The sequence below is a fragment of the Zalophus californianus genome, chromosome 16, assembly GCF_009762305.2.
Source record: "Zalophus californianus isolate mZalCal1 chromosome 16, mZalCal1.pri.v2, whole genome shotgun sequence".
Classification (NCBI taxonomy): domain Eukaryota; kingdom Metazoa; phylum Chordata; class Mammalia; order Carnivora; family Otariidae; genus Zalophus; species Zalophus californianus.
In genome coordinates, this window is record NC_045610.1 from 18,194,672 (window position 1) to 18,214,817 (window position 20,146).

Here is a 20,146-nt window from a genome sequence, read left to right on the forward strand (position 1 = left end):
AGGGATATGAAGTACTTATTTTTAAATCCTCAGAACTTGTTTAGCTTGTATTAGCATCACTGTATTAGAGTTGGGAATCTTGGTCCAGTTTCCTCATTTCACAGAGAAGGAAACAGGCAAAATAAAGTTGATCCTGAATTATCGATTTCCTGCAATTATGTTTGCTTCCAAGATAAACTATTTGTTGTTGAGAGGTAAGAACAATATTCTCTATTTCTGTCGTATCCCCTCAGCTCAGTGCCCAAATTGTGCTATACACAGTAGACTGAAAACTTGTCCAACGAAGTGTCCAGAAAATTGCGTGCTCACACAGTAGGTCAGTACATATTGACTAGAACAGTATTCAAACGGTAAAATGAATGAAAAACTCATTCCTTTGTAGGTGGAATGAGGTGTGAATTCTAACTGATGTCTTTAAATTCTTGCTTTCCTCAGTGATTTTCAGGCGAGGCTCTTGAGTAAGATAGGACAGCTACTTCGTATGACCTAGGGGTGAAACTTCCGCAGTACCCTCAGTCCGGACCCTAAGTGGCCAAGCGGACTCTGTAACCACCCTGGAAAAGTGCTTTGGCAGTGGAGCTCCGCCACTGAAATGAGAAAGCCAAGTCTGTTGCCAGCCTGGGGACGGGCTCAGGACTCAGGTCTCCTGCAAGCCCCAGGCTCCGCATTTCCGGGTGCGGAAGGGTGGGTCCAGGGGCGGGGCGTGAGTGTCAGTCGGCGCGAGGTCCGCCCCCTCCCCCCTCCCCCCTCCCCCCTCCCCGGTCTCCTCTGGAGCCACGCCTGTACTTCGCGCAGGCAGCTGATCGGCCCTGCCGGATCGCTGGCGCTGGGAGGAGTGGAGCAGGGAGACAGCTGGCTGGCTGGCGGGCTGTGGGGGGCGGGGTGCACGCGCCAACGCTTCCTTGTCCAGCGCTCTTCCTGCGCGTGCGGCTGGTCCGCCCGCGGCGGCGCAGAGCGGAGCCGGCGTGGGGCGGGGGGGGGGGCCGGCAGGGCGGGGGCCGGAGCCAGGCCGGGCTGGGGCCGGAATGCCCCTGTTCTTCTCTGCGCTGTTGGCCTTGCTTTTGGTTGCCCTCAGCGCCCTCTTCTTAGGCCGGTGAGGGGATCCCGGCTACAGCGGGCGGGGGCTGGGGAAGGAAGAGAGACTGAGGAGGGGGGCGCGCGCTGCAAAGGCGCGCGGGAGGGGAAGGGGGCTGGAGGGGAAGGTGCGCGGGCGGTGGAGAGGGAGGGCCCGAGGGGGCCGCGGAGGCTTGAGCAGGGGCGTTCGGTCCGATCTGGCACCGAGAAACTGGGAGTAGGGGGCCCTGAGGGAGCGGGCGAGGCCTGAGCAGATGCTGAGGCTGGGAGTTGAATAGGTGTGTGTGTGAAGAGGGGCCCGGCTTGGTGGCCTCCCTTTCCCCCTCCTTTCGCCCCTGAGTGTCCCTTTCACCGAGCGCAGAGGGCACCTGCAGCCTCGCCCTAGGAGCCGGAACAGGTCTGGCAGCCCAGGGGAGAGCGGCGTTTGAGCCAGCCGGGTGTGATCCCACGGTGCCTTCTTGCTGACACCTGTCTGGAGGGCGGAGAAAGAGACCCTGTGGGGGAGTGTGTGATGGCACATCTGACACGGCTGCTTGTATTTCGACTCCCCTTTGGGCCTCTTTCTTCATCTGGGGTTCCTAAGGATTGGAAGGATTGCTTTCTTTGTCCCCAACTTAGGTGGACTGTAGTTTGTCTGATTTCATTTGGGTGGAGGGGACACTCCAGGGCTAGGGTCTTGATCTTTGTGGCTGAGTGTATGTGACAGAGTGTTGTTTTGGGAAACCGAAGAGTTGCCCAGAAGATTCAGCTTTAGGACATAACCTTTTTGCAAGGCCTTCTAGGACCAGGAAGGGGTGAGGAAAGCCAAAATTGAGAGAGGGTCCTATGAACTCACAGGGATTTTTCTGCAGGTGGTTTGTGGTCCGGTTGGCCACCAAGTGGTGTCAGCGGAAGCTGCAGGCAGAGCTAAAGATTGGCTCCTTTTTTTGGATCCAGAATGTCAGCCTTAAGTTTCAGCAGCACCAGCAAACAGTGGTGAGTCTTGGGGAACTCCCTAGGTATGTGTGTGTGGGTGGACTCAGCTAAATTTTAACTTTTTATTTTTTTTCCTAAAATTCTGGGTGGCTTTCCTCGTTAGCCCAGCCTTGTCACCTCTTTGCCAAGATGATTTTAGAGTTAGTTTGGAAACACTGGGATTGAGGCAAGTTGTTGAGTTAAAAATGCTTATAAGGCACAGAGTGTTCAGGGTACAATAAGAAAGATACAGAACTAAGCACAGAAAAAAAGATAACAGGAAATAGAAGAGCTTACTGTTCTAATTTAAGAGGAGAAATAGTAACATATCCATAAAAGAGAAATACTGAGCAAGTTCAACCAATGTCATTGTGAGGAGCAGGATATAGTGCTGAGGAGAGAAGTTGGTGGAAACGGAGTGGAGAATATTTAGTGGAAAGGCTATAGCACTTCCTCCTCTTCTTAGAACCTTTCCTGGCTGTCAAGCTGCTCATGGCTTACCTCGAAGCTAGTGTACAAAGCTCTTTTCCACACTGTTTTAGGAAATTGATAGCCTGTGGATTTCCAGCAAACTCCTTAGCCATGATCTGCCGTGAGTACCCTACATCCTCACTCTTCCCTTGGGGAATATTTTGGGATTGGGGTTTGCAGAATGATATTCTGCAGAGGCCTCACAGCCCAAGGAGGGGACTGGGGTTTTGCTGATGTCTCCCGGTTAGCCTGGAAGCTATTATTTTGTGACACAGAAATTGATAACTACTATGAGACTGTTCTCCATGATTTGAGCTACATTTTTAGGGAGGATCAGAGAGTGAATGTTGGGGAGGGGAGGAGACTGCTAGGAAAGGGCTGGACCTGACAGCAGTGAGGTCTCTCTTCTGGGCAGACGCTATGTGGCATTGTGCTTTGGAGAAGTGCGTATCAGAACGGACCTACAGAAGGTGTCTGGCCTATTTGCCCCATTTTCCCAGAGCACTGGGGTGCATCAAAAGGAACTGTACTTCAGTCCTTCCTTACTGAAGATTTTCTGTCAGGTGAGATACTTCTCCCACTTTCCTGGACTGTAGTAGGGATGGCTGGCTGTAGAGTGATGGGTGGATTTTTCTACTGTTTTGAGAATATAATACCAAGAGCTGCCTCTGATTCTTTCTCTACTGGAAAGGAAAGGCAGTGCCTTGATATTAATGACTATTTTTGCTGCTTCTTTCTAGCTGTTCTCCGTTCATGTAGATTCTATAAACATCATGGTTCTCAAGGTGGCTACTTCCGAGTCTTTGTGGCACATTCAGATCAGAGAAAGCAGCTTTCTTTTGGATAGTGATGAGAAAAGGTAATCACTGGGTAAAAGAGGGTCTGGTAGTCCCATTCTTGCCTTATAGTTGTTTCAGCGTGGATGGATGTCAGGGTTTTATAAAGCTGTCAAGTTCTCATTCTGTAGCAATTTGAGGAGAGGCTAGGATTAGGCACTTCTGTTTGCCTTGTTCCTTTTAGCCAATAAAGCTTGACTGAAGTTAAATGGTGAGGAAAGGCGCCAAGTGCCCTTAATTTTTTTCCTTTCCCAGGCTGAAATGTGAGGTGAGCCTAAATCAGATCAACAGCAAAGTCCTAAAGAGTGGCCAGTTGGTGAGTATGCTGTGGTCATTTAGATGCCTTGTGTCCTTCTGGGCATAAGATATGAAGGAGCTTATGTTCTAGATTCTGTATTCTTACGGGGGGTTCTGTCAAGGTGGTGTTCTAGACCACTGCATTTTGACCCAAAACTCCTAGACTCCCTATATCTTAACGCCTTAGAGGCTTATCCTTCCTGCAGGAGGATACCTGCCTTGCGGAGCTCTCACTGGCCCTAAAGTTGTGTCTAGAGGTGGGCATCAGCAGTCGGCAACTGAAGTCGATCACTGTGGGTATGTGGACACTCCATGCGGAACTGCACGAGGGCCTTTTCCATAGTCAGCTGCTACGCCCAGGCCCAAGCCTGGCACCCAAACCTGTTCCTTGTCCAGGTAAAGCCCTGGTCAGTAAGCTTCTTGGCTTTCTGTGCTGTTCTCTGATTATTCTGGAATTACATACAAATAGTGGTCTCAATTTCGGTGTGATTTATTTAGCATGACCTTTGATGCTGAGGATAGCTCAAAGAAATCGGGCGTTTACTTGTGGTGAGGGAAAGAACTAACATTTAGTGGGTAATTATCATGAATTAGACTTGTAGTACGAGTTTTCTGTATTGGCTCTCACTAAATTCTCAGCATATCACAAATGAAACTGAAGCCAAGAAGAGCAGATAGGTGACTTGACTGAGGTCATAGAGCTAGTCATTTGTAAAAATGGGGTGTAAATTATTTTGTCCTAAAGTCCATATTCTTTGCATTATATCAACCTGCTCCCCATACTGTTTTTTAAATTCCGGGGAAGGAAGTACAGCGGGTGCCTGGATCTCTGGGATACTTGCCTTGTGGCCTAGGATTGGGCCTTTGGTTAGCCTACTTATGTGGGAAGATTTGGCCAAAGAGGATGGGGCATTTTGGGAGACTTGAGTGTGTTAGGGATTGATGGCTCTTGTGTTATTCATTCATGTTTTCAGAGGTGACAGAGAACTGGGCTGAGCCAACTCTGCCTGGCCTGTACCTCCTTCAGCAGCTGCCAGATCAGGTCAAGGTGAAAATGGAGATTACAAGTGTGGTGCTGTCCATGAATAGTCAAAAGAGGTGAGCAATATGCTGGGCTCTCTATAACCAGCCTAGTAGCTGCACTGCACTGAGCTTGTCTGTGGGGAGAAAGGGAGTGAGAACAACATTCCATGTATTTCTGAGCCAGAGTCTGTCTCTGGTCCAGGCACCTGAACTGGACGCTGAAGCTGCTACATTTCCTGTACCACCGTGATGAGGATCAGCTGCCTCTTCGAAGCTTCACAGCAAACTCTGATATGGCACAGATGAGCACTGAACTCCTACTGAAAGGTTCCTGGGGGATGTTGGTACCGAGAGGACTAGACCCTCCCTTTCCCCCATGCCCCAGTTGGCCTTCTTAATATCAGTGTAGCTGGGGATGGGGAGAGGGAACATACTGAGAGAAAAAAGCCCCAACTCAGGAGTTTTGGTGACAGTCTATTCATCTGCTTGCCTGTCTCTGACCCTCTCCTAGTTTTACCTGTTGTTTTCCCCAGTGTTCTTCTCTGATCTGCTCTTTGCCCTCACAGATGGGTTGTTGCTGTCCCAGAGCCGCCAGCGCATTGTCTGTCTCAACTCCCTCAAGGCTAGTGTGCAGGTGTGTTGACTGTGATCCCAAGACCTCATTCCTTTCTCTGCTCTCCCCTGTATCATTGCATTGTGAGCTACTGGGCTAAAACCTGAGCCCGCAGTTCTGGTGTCATTTCCAGGTGACCACCATTGACCTCTCAGCCTCTGTGGTCTTGAACACATGTATCGTTCATTACCGGCACCAGGAATTCGCTCAGTGGCTGCACCTGCTAGCATTGGAGACCCAAGAGTCTAGTTCATCTGGTTTTAAGCAAAGAAGGAAAAGGTCAGTGTCCTCTTTTTTAGCCACTATCTTATCAGGGGGGTTCTCAGATTCTTTTGATCTAAAGTGGCATATTGTATGGGGCACCTGGGTGGCTCAGTTGGTTAAGTGACTGCCTTCCGCTCAGGTCATGATCCTGGAGTCCCAGAATCGAGTCCCACATTGGGCTCCCTGCTCAGCGGGAAGTCTGCTTCTCCCTCTGACCCTCCCCCTCTCATGCTCTCTCTCTCTCTCTCATTCTCTCTCTCAAATAAATAAAATCTTTAAAGCGGCATATTGTGTTAAATACATATTTGATTACTTCAGTAGCAATTCTGTTTCATTTATTTTTATTTTTTGAGAAAGAGAGCAAGCATGGGAGCAGTGGGAGGAGGGGCAGAAGGAGAGGGGGAGAGAGAATCCCAAGCAGGGGCTTGATCCCACCACCCTGAGGTGATGACCTGAGCTGAAATCAGGAGTTAGACGCTTAACTTACTGAGCCACCCAGGTGCCCTGATAGCACTGCTATTTTACATATCTTCAGCATTAAACTAGATTCTTTGACAATAGGATGAAGTCGTTTTTGTTCTTAAGTCTTTAGTGCCCAGCACAGTGCCTTATTATACAAAATAAACAATTGCGTCACTGAATTTAAATGATCTACAATCTTGTCTGCCTAAGATTATAAGGTGATATGTCCTGTCAACAGTGTCATCTCTCTCTGCATTGTGTTGCATAGAGAACTTAAGGTTAATGGCTTGGAAGCAGGGACAGCTGGGTGGCTCAGTTGGTTAAGTGTCTGCCTTCGGCTCAAGCCATGATCCCAGGGTGCTGGGATCGAGTCCCGCATTGGGCTCCCTGCTCAGTGGGGAGCCTGCTGCTTCCCCTGCTTGTGTGCGCTCGCTCTCTCTCTCTCTCTCTCTCTCTCTCTCTCTCTCTCTCTCTCCCCCCCTCCCTCTCTCTCTCCCTCTCCCTCTCTCTCTCCCCCTCTCTCCCTCTCCCTCTCCCTCTCTCCCCTCTCCCTCTCTCTCTCTCTCTCTCTCTCTCTCTCTCTCCCTCTGTCCCTCTCTCCCTCTCTCCCTCTCTCCCTCTCCCTCTCCCTGTCTCCCTCCCTCTCCCCCCCCCCCTTTCTGTGACAAATAAATAAAATCTTTCTCCTTGGTTGTATTAGGTTGAAACATGTGATATACTGATGTTCATATTTGACATTTATATTTGACCTATGAAATGGCAATCTCATATGGTTCAACCTAATATCTTTCTTGCATTCCTGCAGTTTACCATTGGGAATAGCAAACTTATGAGTTTGGTCTTTTATTTTCTAGTTGCATTCCATCCTAAGAATCACAACAAGACTCACCCTGACTTTTGAGAGCTTCAGGTATCTTTCCCATAACAGGAAGCCGCAGTTCTTTCCTTATCAAACAATGATGTCTTGTCCCTATGCAGAACCTTCCCCCAAATCCTGGCTCCCATCATCTTTAGCACCTCCATCTCCAATGTCAACGTTTCCATTCAGCTTGGTGATACACCACCCTTTGCCTTGGGATTCAATTCCATCTCTCTAGGTAAGACTATGGGATGGAAAAGGAATAAGTGAAGCCAGGCCCAATTGATGGCTACAGTGGCTCCATAGAACTCTCTCCTACCTTCTTTGTTCAGATTACCAGCACTTGAGGCCACAAAGTATCCATCAGCGGGGTGTCCTAACTGTGGACCATCTCTGCTGGCGGGTGGGCAGTGACTCCCACATTCAGCGGGCACCCCACCCACCCAATATGCATGTTTGGGGTGAAGCACTTGTCCTGGACTCCTTCACATTACAGGTAGGTGGGGACTTTGGGGAACAGGGGCCCATACAGTTTCTTTCCCCTGCCATGCTTTAGAGTATGGATCACCTTTTTAGCAGAAGATGATGCATCAGGGCGCCTGGGTGGCTCAGTTGGTTAATCGACTGCCTTCGGCTCAGGTCATGATCCTGGAGTCCCGGGATCGAGTCCCACGTCGGGCTCCCTGCTTGGCAGGGAGTCTGCTTCTTCCTCTGACCCTCTCCCCTCTCATGCTCCCACTCTCATTCTCTCTCTCTCAAATAAATAAATAAAATCTTTAAAAAAAAAAAAAAGATGCATCAGGGTGTTACAGAACTGTGTGTTCTACATGCTTCTAATGGGGCTCTCTCTTCTTTTCTAGGGTAGCTATAACCAGCCTTTGGGCCTGTCTAGTACCCAGTCGGATACCCTCTTTCTTGATTGTACCATCCGTGGACTGCAGGTAGAAGCATCAGATACCTGTGCCCAATGTCTCTCTCGCATTTTATCCTTGATGGACACACAATCTGGGAAGTCAGCTGTTGCTAGAGAATCTTCATTTGGGGAATCTGTGTCATTACTGTGGAAGGTGGACTTGAAGGTGGAGGACATGAATTTGTTCACCCTTTCTGCCCTGGTTGGTAAGTGGGACAGGGAGTCTATACCTAAGTGAGTAGTTTGTAATCTAAGCAGATTATGCTGGTTCAGTCTGCTCCTTCTCATTTAATGAAGGTGATTATTTGGCCTTTTTCTAAATTAAAGGCATGAGGTGCTGGAAGGTCTTACATAACTGTTGGGTTTCTTGAAATTTTTTAAAGGCTAATAGAAGATACTAAGTATTAAGCAAGATTTATTTAAAAAAAAAAAAAGCCTTGATAGTTGATCTAGAAATTGTGACATGCATAGTTTTTTATTTCCTTATGTGTTAATTCTGGAGAGTAACTGATATATCTCTGGGCACTTTGTAGGAGTTAGGAAGCTTCTTTGGCTTTTTCAGATTTAAGTACGGTAAGATAGGAAAGGAAAAATTTCCCTGAAACATGAGGAATGAACTTAGGGAGGTATAGGGAATAAAGAAAACTAGAGTGAAGGGAATGAGTAAGAAAGAGTGAAGGCTGAAGTTGCCGTTTGAGAGCTGAGAACCAATGCTAACGTGGTTTCTGGATGTTAGGTGCTTCCGAGGTCCGACTGGACACGCTGACTGTCCTGGGAAGTGCTGAAACTTCCACTGTGGGTGTCCAGGGACTTGTGCTTGCCCTGGTGAAGTCAGTCACAGAGAAGATGCAGCCCTGCTGCAAGGCTCCTGACATCCCCACTCCCGTGCTCAGCCTCTCCATGGTCTCCATTACCTATCACAGCAGCATCCGCTCTCTGGAGGTAATGCTTCTGTGGGGGGAGGTGGAGTCAGGTTGGTTTTTCTCTAGGCTGAAGAGCATTTCCCAGTCTTCTGAGTCTGTCGTGAAACTCATCTGTGAGAAACATGACACCTTGTATTATTCTTTTTGTCCTGGCTTCTTCTGTACATTTTTAACTCTTTATTATGAAACATAAAATATACACAGAACTAGAGAGAATATATGAAATTGTATGTATCCATACCCAGCTTCAGTAATTACCACTTATTACCAACTTATTTCAGCTGTATACCCACCAGTTGCCCTGCTGCCCGCTCCCAGATTATTTTGAAGCAGACATATACCAGGACATACAATTTCAACTGTAAATATTTCAGTGCATGTCTCTGAAAAATAAGGGATTTTTTTTTTAAAGATCATGATCTGGTGTTATTTCGCTGAAGTACTCAGCTCATTAAAAGGCTGGAAGGGAGGGGTGCCTGGCTGGCTCAGTTGGTGGAGTATGCGACTCTTATCTTGCGGTTGTAAGTTCAAGCCCCACGTTGGGTGTAGAGACATCTTAAAAATAGAGTCTTTAAAAAAATAAAAGGTTGGAAGGGATCTGAAGATGGAGGCACCGGCAAGTTTTAAGAGGCTTTCCAAGATCTTTCTCCTCAGGGTATCAGGTGAATATGGAATGCTCTTAGGAAGGAGTGGTAAAGCTTTCTAATTCTCAGACTTCAGCTTCGTTTAGAAGGAGGAGTTGCCTTTTCAGAGGTTGGAACTCAAAGGCATTTTTCTGTTCTGGAATTTAAATTTTCTCTGCTTAACTATTCAGAATTGACTTTGTTTTTTAAGCTTACAAGGACTCCTTTCTTTGAGGCATATTTTCATATAAGTCAATTGCTGTATTGACTTGTGTGGTCAGTCCTTTTTATACTTAAGAATTAAGTCAAGGGGCTCCTTGGTGGCTCCGTTGGTTGAGTGTCCAATTCTTGGTTTCTGCTCAGGTTGTGATCTCACAGTTGTGGGATCGAGCCCCATGTCAGGCTTTGTGCTCAGTGTGAACTCTTCTTCAGGTGTTTTCTCCCTCTTCCTCTGCCCATCCCCACTTGCACACAGCCTCTCTGCTGCCTAAAATGAATAAATAAAATCTTTAAAATAAAATTAAGATGCAATCATTGCATGAAAAAAATTTTTTAAGATTTTATTTATTTGAGATAGAGAGCACGAGTGGGGTGAGGGGCAGAGGGAGAAGTAGACTCCCCGCTGAGCAGGGAACTCAATGCAGCGCTCGATCCCAGGACCCTGGGATCATGACCTGAGCCGAAGGCAGATGCTTAACTGACTGAGCTACCCAGGCGCCCTGCATAAAACATTTTCTTTTCTTTTTTTTTTTAAGATTTATTTACTTATTTGACGCAGCGAGAGAGGGAACACAAGCAGGGGGAGTGGGAGAGGGAGAAGCAGGCTTCCCGCTGAGTGGGGAGCCCGATGTGGGGCTCGATCCCAGGACCCTGGGATCATGACCTGAGCCAAAGGCAGACACTTAATGACAGAGCCACCCAGGTGCCCCAGCATAAAACATTTTCAAATTGATTGTTGCAGTGGTTATTATACAGAGTGTGGCTATTATAGACAGATAACTCACAGAAACAAAAAGCCAAGTGACTTACTAAGTATGTGCCGTATACACTGCATGTCCTATGGTAGATATTAAAGAATCAACACTCACGGCCTATACTCTCGGACAATCTAGAATCCAGTTGAGAACTCAAAAGTGTAAGTGCACTGACATATAAGAACTGTTAGCTCAGTATATTCATACGAAGGGGAACAAGGCAAGGGAGTAATTGATGTAGTTGCTCAGGAAATGGTTCTGAGTGGAGATGGTTCTTGACCCAGGTGTGCGTGTGTAATAATAATCCCAGCCATTTCTCCTGTTTTGGGATATTATGATTGACAGATCCCTTTTTCTTGCTCCCTGAAGGTTCAATGTGGTACAGGGCTCACCTTACTTTGGAGCCCCCCAGATCACATGTACCTATACCAGCACATCCTGGCTACCCTGCATTGCCGAGACCTACTAAGAGCCACTCTGTTTCCCGAGTCTGTTCCACTCCTTGCACTAGAGCCTCCAGTGACTGCGTCTGAACCCAAAGACCTTCTCCCTGAGCCATCTCCCCCAAAGCGGCTACTAAATCTGACGCTAGAGGTGAGCACAGCTAAGCTGACAGCTTTTGTAGCTGAGGACAAGTTCATTACCCTGGCTGCGGAGAGCGTGTCGCTGACCCGGCATGGGGGTTCACTGCAGGCTTACTGCCCAGAGCTGGCTGCTGGCTTTGATGGCAATAGCATCTTCAGCTTCAAGGAGGTGGAGGTACAGCTGCTGCCTGAACTGGAGGAGATGATCCTGCACCGGAACCCTTTCCCTGTGCTGCAGACCCTCCGGAACCGTGTTTGGCTCCTCTCCCTGGGCTCAGTCTCAGTGGAGTTTCCTTATCAGTATGATTTCTCTCGAACTCTGGATGAGGCTGTGGGAGTTCAGAAATGGCTGAAGGGGCTGCATCGAGGAACTCATGCTCAGGCTTCTGCAAGCCCTGCCCCACTCCCACCTGATCTACTCTTGAAGGTTCAGCACTTCTCATGGGTTTTCCTGGATGATGTTTTTGAGGTGAAACTTCGTGATAACTATGAACTGATGAAGGATGAAAGTAAGGAGAGTGCCAAAAGGCTGCAGCTGCTGGATGCCAAGGTGGCTGCCCTTCGGAAGCAACACGGGGAGTTATTGCCAGCCCGTAAAATTGAGGAGCTCTATGCCTCTTTGGAACATAAAAACATTGAAATCTACATTCAGCGCTCCCGTCGTCTCTATGGCAACACACCTATGCGCCGGGCACTGCTCACTTGGAGCCTGGCAGGACTAGAGCTGGTAGCTCTGGCAGATGCCTCCTTCCATGGCCCTGAGCGTGTAGTAGAGCAAGTTCAAGAGCTTGATCCAGGCAGCCCTTTTCCTGCCGAGGGAATAGATCTTGTCATTCAGTGGTGTCGTATGCTCAAGTGCAGTGTTAAGACATTTTTGGGTAAGTAGCCCTTCCTTATTTGCAGAGTGTGGTGTTTGCCCTCAGAGCTCTAGAAAGCTCTCTGAGTGACTGCTGAGGAGCTCAGTTATATTGGGAACGGTAGTGGTTTTTGGATGGGTGGAGTGGGATGGGTGGGCTCTTCCTTTCTTTGTTCCTGAATTTCACCCTGAAACTGCTTGGCTAACATAAAGGACAACTAACACAGTCATCTTCAGGGTTAGTGTGCCTCTTGCATCTCGGTGTTATTACCCTCACTGTCTGCTCAGTGTCCCCACGCCCTTTTCCAGCTTTTCTCCCAACTGCCAGCTCTTGTTCTCTCAGTTGACCTTGTTAAATAGATGGGTAAAAGTTGTGGCAGGGGAGAAAATGCTTGAGAATGTTGAGACAGTCCTCTAAATAGCGTATATCCTCCCTGTAATAACAGTCCGGATAAGAGATTATCCCCGGTACCTGTTCGAGATACGTGACTGGCGGCTGATGGGTCGACTTGTGGGCACCGAGCAGAGTGGTCAGCCTTGCTCCCGGCGGCGTCAGATCTTGCACTTGGGGCTTCCATGGGGTAATGTGGCAGTAGAGAGGAACATGCCCCCACTCAAGTTCTATCACGACTTCCGCTGTGAGTAGAGGAGGGCAGTCGGTTTGGCTGAGGGACGTGGTGATGGCTGGGATGGGAGAGGAGCTGAGGCCTTCTGGAGTGAAGAGAGAAGTTGTGTAACAAGCTGTATCCTTCGCTCCTCTGTCCTAGCGGAAATCTTTCAGTACACAGTGGTATGGGGCCCTTGCTGGGATCCAGCCTGGACACTGATTAGCCAGTCTGTGGACCTCTTGACCAAGCCCTCAGCTGACCCCAGCCCCCCCTTGCCCTGGTGGGATAAGAGCCGTCTTCTGTTCCATGGGGACTGGCACATGGACATTGAACAGGCAAATCTGCACCAGCTGGCTACTGAGGTGAGGGGCTCCAGAGGAGTTGTTTTCTTATTAGGATGGTATGGTTGGGGCTTGTATAGCACATGGGGGAAGAGAGAACGGTACTCATTTGGGAGATTTGGGTGATACTCTTATCCAGATCTCACCGAGCTATTGGGGTTGGTTATAGGACCCGTACAACACAACAGAAAATATGCACTGGGAGTGGAGCCACCTGTCTTTTCACTGGAAACCTGGTCAGTTTGTGTTCAAAGGTGACTTGGATGTCAACGTGAGAACAGCTTCTAAGTGAGTGGAGTGATGGGTGGGGCCTCAACACGGTGAGGGATTTGGGTGGGGGGAGAGGGGAAGAGCCAGGGGGTTGCAAGTGACCAGGGCACTGAGAGCTGGGACTCTCTTCTGAGACAGGTATGATGACTGCTGCTTCCTTCACCTGCCTGACCTCTGCATGACACTGGACCTGCAGTGGCTATGCCATGGAAACCCCCATGATCACCACAGTGTCACTCTGCGGGCCCCAGAGTTTCTGCCTGAGGTGCCCTTGGGCCAGCTCCATGACTCCTACCGGGCATTCCGCTCTGAGAACCTCAATCTCTCCATCAAGATGGATCTGACCCGGCACAGTGGGAGTGAGGCTTGGGTCTGGGGCAACGGGAGGAAGGGTTGGGAGGATGGGCTTAAACACTGAGGACTTCAACCTGACCCTCTGGGGAGGGGATAGGGAAAGCAAGGGCGGATTTGGATTAGGACCTTTTTTGGAGAAACCGTTGGTGAACACAAAGGTTAGATTTTTTTAAGATTTTATTTATTCATTTGGGAGAGGGAGACAGCACAAGCAGGGGGAGAGGGAGAGGGAGAAGCAGATTCCCCACTGAGCAGGAAGCCAGATGGGGGATCGATCCCAGGACCTAGAGATCATGACTTGAGCCAAAGGTAGATGCTTAACCATCCGAGCCACCCAGGTGCCCCCAAAGCTTAGATCTTTAAAAGGAAAGGGCGTTGGGGATATTGAGTTGAGGCTGAATGCTGCTTGGGTTTTTAAACTTCTAAAAGCTGAAGCTAGGGATGGATTTAGCTTCATCTCTGTTTTAATCCCAGGTAGGAAATGTTTATCTTGTCTTTTACAGCAATATCCCAGCCCCGGATTCTGTTATATAGTAGTACCCTGCGCTGGATGCAAAACTTCTGGGCAACTTGGACTAGTGTCACAAGGCCTATCTGTAGGGGAAAGCTCTTCAATAACCTGAAACCTAGCAAGAAGAAACTTGGCCAGCACTACAAGCAGCTTTCCTATACTGCACTTTTTCCCCAGCTGCAGGTCAGGCTCTGACATCCCTGCTGACATCTTTAGTTCTCTTCCCCTTCTCTAGTGTTCTCCTTTTTTCTTATCTTAATCATCTCTCTGATGCCATTCTCTGTTCAGTGTTATGCTCTCTTGTTGCCAGGTGCATTACTGGGCCTCATTCGCCCAGCAACGGGGCGTCCAGATTGAGTGCAGTCAGGGCCATGTCTTTACTAGGGGAACTCAGCGGCTTATACCTCAAGGTAGGTTCAAAGACTGCCTTCATTTCGCCTAGCCTGATCCTTGCCCTCTTTGCCCTTCTCGTTTCTCGTCCTTCTTTCTGCCCCACGCTGTTCTTCTGTACTGGCCTGCATGGGCTCTGTATGCCTCCTTTTCTCAGCGGGCACAGTGATGCGGCGCCTCATCTCTGACTGGAGTGTGACCCAGATGGTTAGTGACCTAAGTCAGGTGACTGTTCACCTGATGGCTTCGCCCACTGAAGAAAATGCTGATCACTGCCTTGATCCCTTGGTAACAAAGACCCACCTACTGAGCCTGTCCTCCCTCACCTACCAGCGGCATAGCAATCGCACGGCTGAGGAGGTACTGCCTGACACAGTCTCTTTACTGCCTTATTTGTATCAGTAGGTGTCTTGGTTGCTTGGGCTATCATAACAGAATACCAAAGAATGTGTGGCTTAAACAACAGAAATTTATTTCTCATAGTTCTGGAGGCTGGGAAGTCTAAGATCAGGTTGCCAGGCTAGTCAGATTCCAGTGAGGGCTCTTTCCTGGCTTGTAGACAGTTGCCTTTGCTGTGTCCTCACAAGGCAGGAAAAGAGAGAGGGAGCTGCTCTCTGGTGTCTCTTCTTATAAGGGCACTAATCCCTTCATAAGGGCCCCACCCTCATGACCTCATATAAACCTCATTACCTCCTAAGGGCCACATCTCCAAATATTATCACATTGGGGATTACGGTCTCAACATATGAAGTTTGGTTGGGGGAACAATTCAGTCCATAGCAGGTTTCAGGCTAAGGTCCAGGTAACGTTTCTAACTATATTCCAAGCATATGTATCATTACCGTATGATGAATTCACTATCAGCTGTATCAGTGTGCCTCTTTTTGAAAATTCCTTTTCTCCCTCTCCTTCTAAAGGTAGTCTCTTGCCTTTTAGGAAACAGTTAAAACTTTTTTCCAAGCACCTTATTTGGTGTTTTTTTCCCCCCAATTAAGGAAAGATTTTATGTTGAAATGTTTTTTTGTTCTTTTTTTTTAATTAAGTAGGCTCCATGCCCAAGGTGGGGTTAGACTCACAACCCTGAGATCAAGAGTCACATGCTCTACCGACTGAGATAGCTAGGCGACCCATATGTTGAAATTTTCTGAACCGTTTAAAATATAGTGGATATAGTCTGAGTGTAGTCTAATGCACACATGAAGACCACTTAGTTTTTCTTTCTCCAGGGTCGTCTTAGCTCTCCCAGAACAGACTTTTTTGTTCCTTTTTAGGTAGGGACAGAAGGAGAGGGAGAGAGAGAATCTTTTTTTTATATATATATTTATTTATTTGAGAGAGAGAGAATGAGAGTATGAGCAGGAGGAGGAGCAGAGGGAGAGGGAGAAGCAGACTCCCCGCCGAGCAGGGAGTCCAATGTGGGACTCAATCCCAGGACCCTGGGATCATGACCTGAGCCGAAGGCAGACACTTAACCGACTGAGCCATCCAGGTGCTCCAAGAATAGATTGCTTATTCAACAAGTTTGTTTTCTTGTCTCTACATTTGTGGTCCAGGAGAAACTGGGAATTTCCATGCTACCTGTGGTTCTTTACCTGTTTCTTAGGAGCTCTCTACTCGAGTTGGGGATCCTGCCTTTCATACACACCAGCTGCACTTGGTAGATTTACGGGCTTCCTGGACAACCACCAATCGGGACATTGCCTTTGGTTTATATGATGGCTATAAAAAGGCAGCAGTACTCAAACGTAATCTCTCTACTGAGGCCCTGAAGGGGTTAAAGATTGAACCCCAGATGCCAGCTAAAAAGCCAAAGCAGAGTGTTCTGACCAGTGCCCCAGCCCCACCTCCCGTCAACACTCCCAGCTTTAGTGGACAGCCTGATAAGGGGTCATCAGGAGGTAAGCTAGGGGAGATGAGACTTCATAGGGGATTGGACAGGAAATGGAAAGGACTAAATCACAGATGTTCCATCTAGATGTAGAGATGAAAACTATTGTTTTTCCATATTAGGCCACCTCAGTCTTTTTTTTTTAAAGATTTTATTTATTTATTTATTTGAGAGAGAGTGTGTGCAGGAGCTGAGGGGAGGGGCAAAGGGAGAGGGAGAAGCAGGCTCCAAGCAGGGAGCCTGATGCAGGACTCAGTCCCAGGACCCTGGGATCATGAGCTGAGCTGAAGGCAGACGGTTATCCAATTGAGCCACCCAGGAGCCCCAGCACCTTAGTCTTACATGGCAATGATATAGGCATTTAAAGGGTGTGATCCTGTGGCCAAGAGAAGAGGATCATGAAGGAGTGATAGGTCAAAACAGGATGAATAAGGGAAAGAAGGGATTAAAGAATCGTTTTGTGGTTTAATGAATTTGTTCGGTCAACAAATATTGAGTACTGAGCAGGCACAAAGCACTGTGCTGGGTTCAGTGAGAGAGATAAAATGAAAGTCTACTTGCCCCAACAACTAGTTTATCATCTCTGGATGAGCTAAGATTAGTTCGTTTCTTCACTCAACCACTCATTCATAGATTCGTTTTAGCTTATAGAGGATTTATAATGTGCCAGACATAACCCTAGACATTAGGGATATAAAGATGAGGGAAAGCTCAGAAACTAGTAGGTAGACATGTAAATTATTATTTCATTATGAAAATGCTTTGTAAGGATGTTCAAGAAGAAAGTAAGTCAGCATAGGGAAGTCTAGAAAGGCTTCCCAGAAAAGATAGTTGAGATGGGTCTTAAAAGATGAGTAAGAGTTCAACAGTCAAGGAGAAGGGAGAGGGCATTTTAGGGAGAGGGAATAGTAAGTACAGAGGAATGCAAGTTCATGGTGAGTTTAAGAACAAGGTGAAAAGTGACGTATGTCACAAGTGAGAAATGAAAGTATATGGGAGTTATTTTTTTTATAAGATTTTATTTATTTATTTGACAGAGACACAGCAAGAGAGGGAACACAAGCAGGGGGAGTGGGAGAGAGAGAAGCAGGCCTCCCACAGAGCAGGGAGCCCAATGTAGGGTTCAATCCCAAGACCCCGGGATCATGACCTGAGCCGAAGGCAGATGCTTAACAACTGAGCCTAACTGAGCCACCCAGGCAACCCATATGGGAGTTCTTGACTGGAGTGAAAGAGGGAGTGCAATCAGGGAAAGGTTTATTGATGAAGTAGCATTTAAGCTGGACTTTGAAGGCTTAATATGATTTGAACTTGTGGAAATGGGGAGGAAGGGCATTCAAGGCAGAGGGAGTATCCTGAATAGGAGTAGAATTGGTAAAGCTCAGTATATTGAAAGGAGAGCAAACAGTCTGTTTCAGTTGGCATAAAGAGTAGCTAAGATGAGGGGCGAGGGATGATCCTGGGAAGGAAAGCTGCACATGGACCATCAAAGGTCTTTCATACAAGGCTAAGGAGGTTTTGGTTCTTACTCTGTAGACAGTGTGAACTACTGAGAAGGCTTTTGAATAGGGATGTGTCATCATTAGACTTAATTTTTAGTAAGATAAATCTGGCAGTGCTTTGGAGGAGGACTGGAGAGGAAGAAACTGTTGGTGGAGGGACAGATAAGGAAACTATTATGGCGTCCCAACATGTAATGGGGGCCTGAACTTGGTAGAGGCAGTGGGAATGGAAATGAGGGGATAGATAGAAATGTTACTTTGCATATGAAATGTGTGAAACAAGTAGCACATCTAGGTAATGTCTAACAGCTGGAGATGAGATCTAAAAGCTTAGTACTAGAGCTGAAGATTTTGGGAGTTTCAGCATAGAGCTAAGAGGTAAGGCCAAGGAGATAATAGTTGCTTACTGTGTGGCAGGTACTCTGCAAAATACTTCTATATGTTGTTGCATTAAATGCTCTCAACAACCTTATGAGACAGTTATTGTTATTTTACAGACAAGGAAACCGAGACACAGGTTAAAGCAAGCTGCCAAAGGTCACAATCAAGAAACTGGCAGAGATAGGATCTTAAATACAGCCAGACGAGTCTGATTCTGGAGGCTGCTATTAAACATAACACACTGTTAGACAAACTCATTAGAAGAGAGAGGAAGAGAGGGGAACATGCTTAGGATAGACCTTAGGAGATACTTATTTTCTAAGACCTGGGAGAAAAGAATTTAGAGGCATAATCAAAGGAAGCAGAACTATGAGAACACAGTGGCACTGATGGCAAGGGAGTGGTTTCATGGGGGAAAGGAGTGGTCAACAAACATTTAAGATAATGTGAAGTGAAAAATATAAGGAAGAAAATGAGGAGAATAAAGATCCTAGAATAATTCAGAGGTTGATATACCTAAGAGAAAAAAATGCTGCTAGTATTTTTTTTTTTTAAGATTTTATTTATTTGACAGAGAGAAAGAGAGAGAAAGCACAAGCCGGGGTGGGGGTGCGGGGAGCGGCAGGCAAGCAAAGGGAGAGGGAGAAGCAGGCTCTCTGCTGAGCAAGGAGCCCGATGCGGGGCTCAATCCCAGGACCCTGGGATCATGACCTTAGCCGAAGGCAGTCCCTTATATAGCATTTCTAAGTTTCTTTTGGGAATCTATTTCTCCTGTTAAATTGAAGGGAAAATAACATAACAACCGTTATTTTTCCCTCAGGGATCAAGGGGTGGAGTGGGTGAGCTGGAATTGTAGATAGGAGAATGTGTTCTAGAGAAATTGAAGGAAAATCAGTTTGACCCTAGATGTGTTCCCTATCCCTTTGAGATTATGACTTTTTCCCACTTCTGTTTCTCTGACAGGTGCCTACATGTTGCAGAAGCTGATTGAAGAGACAGATAGGTTTGTAGTGTTCACAGAAGAGGAGTCAGGTGTGAGTGACCAGTTGTGTGGCATTGCTGCCTGCCAGACGGATGACATATATAACCGAAACTGCCTTATTGAGCTGGTTAACTGCCAGGTAACTTCTCTTTACCAGAGCACCCCAACACTGGGCTAGATCATAATATGGGTTTGTTCACCTTCTCCCACCACCAAATAAGAATGAGCAGACAGAGCCTCAAAAAATTGTTCCTTCCAGCAGGTATCCAGGATAATCACTTTCATGTCTAAAACCATAGCATTCACTCAGTAAGCCAGAATTAGACCCAGCTGTAGTCATTGGTACAATCCTTTCACTGACCTTCTCACCTTCCCTGCTGGCCCTTGTGCTGTGATTCTGCTTCTGTCTGTGGTATAGATGGTTCTTCGTGGAGCAGAGACAGAAGGCTGTGTCATTGTGTCAGCTGCCAAAGCTCAGCTGCTGCAGTGCCAACACCATCCAGCCTGGTATGGTGACACGTTGAAGCAGAAGACATCCTGGACTTGCCTACTGGATGGCATGCAGTACTTTGCCACCACTGAAAGCAGCCCCACTGAGCAGGATGGCCGACAGCTCTGGTTAGAGGTTAGTCAGTGGGACTGGGAAGGCCCATTATAGTCCCAGTTTTCCATATTTGGCTCCTTCTGGCAGACTACTCGCAAGATTCCGGATAGTACCTGTTGCTACCAGCTTAGAATAATGAAGGTGGTAACACCTTGAATGTAGGAATTGTAGGCAGTCTCTGAGCACATAGTGCCTTTTTTTTAAATCTCTTGCTATTCTTTTTCCTTTTTTTTTTTTTAAGATTTTATTTATTTGTCAGAGAATGAGCAGAGGGAGCAGCAGGCTCCCCGCTGAGCAAGGAGCCTGATGTGGGACTCAATCCCAGGACCCTGGGATCATGACCTGAGCTGAAGGCAGACGCTCAACCAACTGAGCCATCTAGGCGTCCCTCTTGCTATTCTTTTTCATTGCAAAGGAAATTCTCAATTCCCAGCACTAGAATAAAGTGGGTTGGAACTTTTTTACTTTTGAGAAGATTGCTGACCCCTGCTAATAAATCACACTAATCAGTGGGCAGCCAAGAAAACAGGCAGTAAGTTTGAGAACTTGAGATAAATTCTCTATCTGCCCTTTCTCTGATTTCTCTTAT

General features: G+C 47.3%; 1 protein-coding gene and 1 long non-coding RNA gene across 9 annotated transcripts in view; one reads left to right on the forward strand and one right to left on the reverse strand.

Moving 5' to 3' along the window:
- Positions 1-976: 976 nt before the first annotated feature.
- KIAA0100 (KIAA0100 ortholog) overlaps positions 977-20,146 on the forward strand; it is a 29,812-nt gene continuing 10,642 nt past the window's right edge. For 3 of the 8 annotated variants that reach the window (XR_003525195.2, XM_027625179.2, XM_027625185.2), the window contains exons 1-26: positions 977-1,093; positions 1,926-2,049; positions 2,571-2,620; positions 2,915-3,062; positions 3,240-3,358; positions 3,591-3,651; positions 3,839-4,028; positions 4,607-4,730; positions 4,858-4,982; positions 5,222-5,289; positions 5,402-5,547; positions 6,973-7,091; positions 7,186-7,349; positions 7,714-7,972; positions 8,503-8,708; positions 10,656-11,748; positions 12,173-12,364; positions 12,494-12,696; positions 12,845-12,963; positions 13,084-13,304; positions 13,803-13,993; positions 14,121-14,220; positions 14,358-14,560; positions 15,804-16,098; positions 18,935-19,092; positions 19,372-19,578. Coding sequence is in view for 7 of the 8 variants with exons in the window: in XM_027625179.2 (XP_027480980.2) it covers positions 1,026-1,093; positions 1,926-2,049; positions 2,571-2,620; positions 2,915-3,062; positions 3,240-3,358; positions 3,591-3,651; positions 3,839-4,028; positions 4,607-4,730; positions 4,858-4,982; positions 5,222-5,289; positions 5,402-5,547; positions 6,973-7,091; positions 7,186-7,349; positions 7,714-7,972; positions 8,503-8,708; positions 10,656-11,748; positions 12,173-12,364; positions 12,494-12,696; positions 12,845-12,963; positions 13,084-13,304; positions 13,803-13,993; positions 14,121-14,220; positions 14,358-14,560; positions 15,804-16,098; positions 18,935-19,092; positions 19,372-19,578 (4,953 nt within the window). In the remaining variant the exon portion in view is untranslated. Of the gene's footprint in view, positions 1,094-1,925; positions 2,050-2,570; positions 2,621-2,914; positions 3,063-3,239; positions 3,359-3,590; positions 3,652-3,838; positions 4,029-4,606; positions 4,731-4,857; positions 4,983-5,221; positions 5,290-5,401; positions 5,548-6,972; positions 7,092-7,185; positions 7,350-7,713; positions 7,973-8,502; positions 8,709-10,655; positions 11,749-12,172; positions 12,365-12,493; positions 12,697-12,844; positions 12,964-13,083; positions 13,305-13,802; positions 13,994-14,120; positions 14,221-14,357; positions 14,561-15,803; positions 16,099-18,934; positions 19,093-19,371; positions 19,579-20,146 lie in introns of those variants that run through there. The other 5 variants (XM_027625180.2, XM_027625181.2, XM_027625182.2 and 2 more) reach the window with 5 other exon arrangements.
- LOC113939324 overlaps positions 8,666-20,146 on the reverse strand; it is a 31,581-nt gene continuing 20,100 nt past the window's right edge. Inside the window, exons 2-3 of the long non-coding RNA XR_003525196.1 lie at positions 12,199-12,437; positions 8,666-8,800 (exon numbers count right to left, since the gene is read on the reverse strand). This is a non-coding gene — a long non-coding RNA (uncharacterized LOC113939324). The remainder of the gene's footprint in view (positions 8,801-12,198; positions 12,438-20,146) is intronic.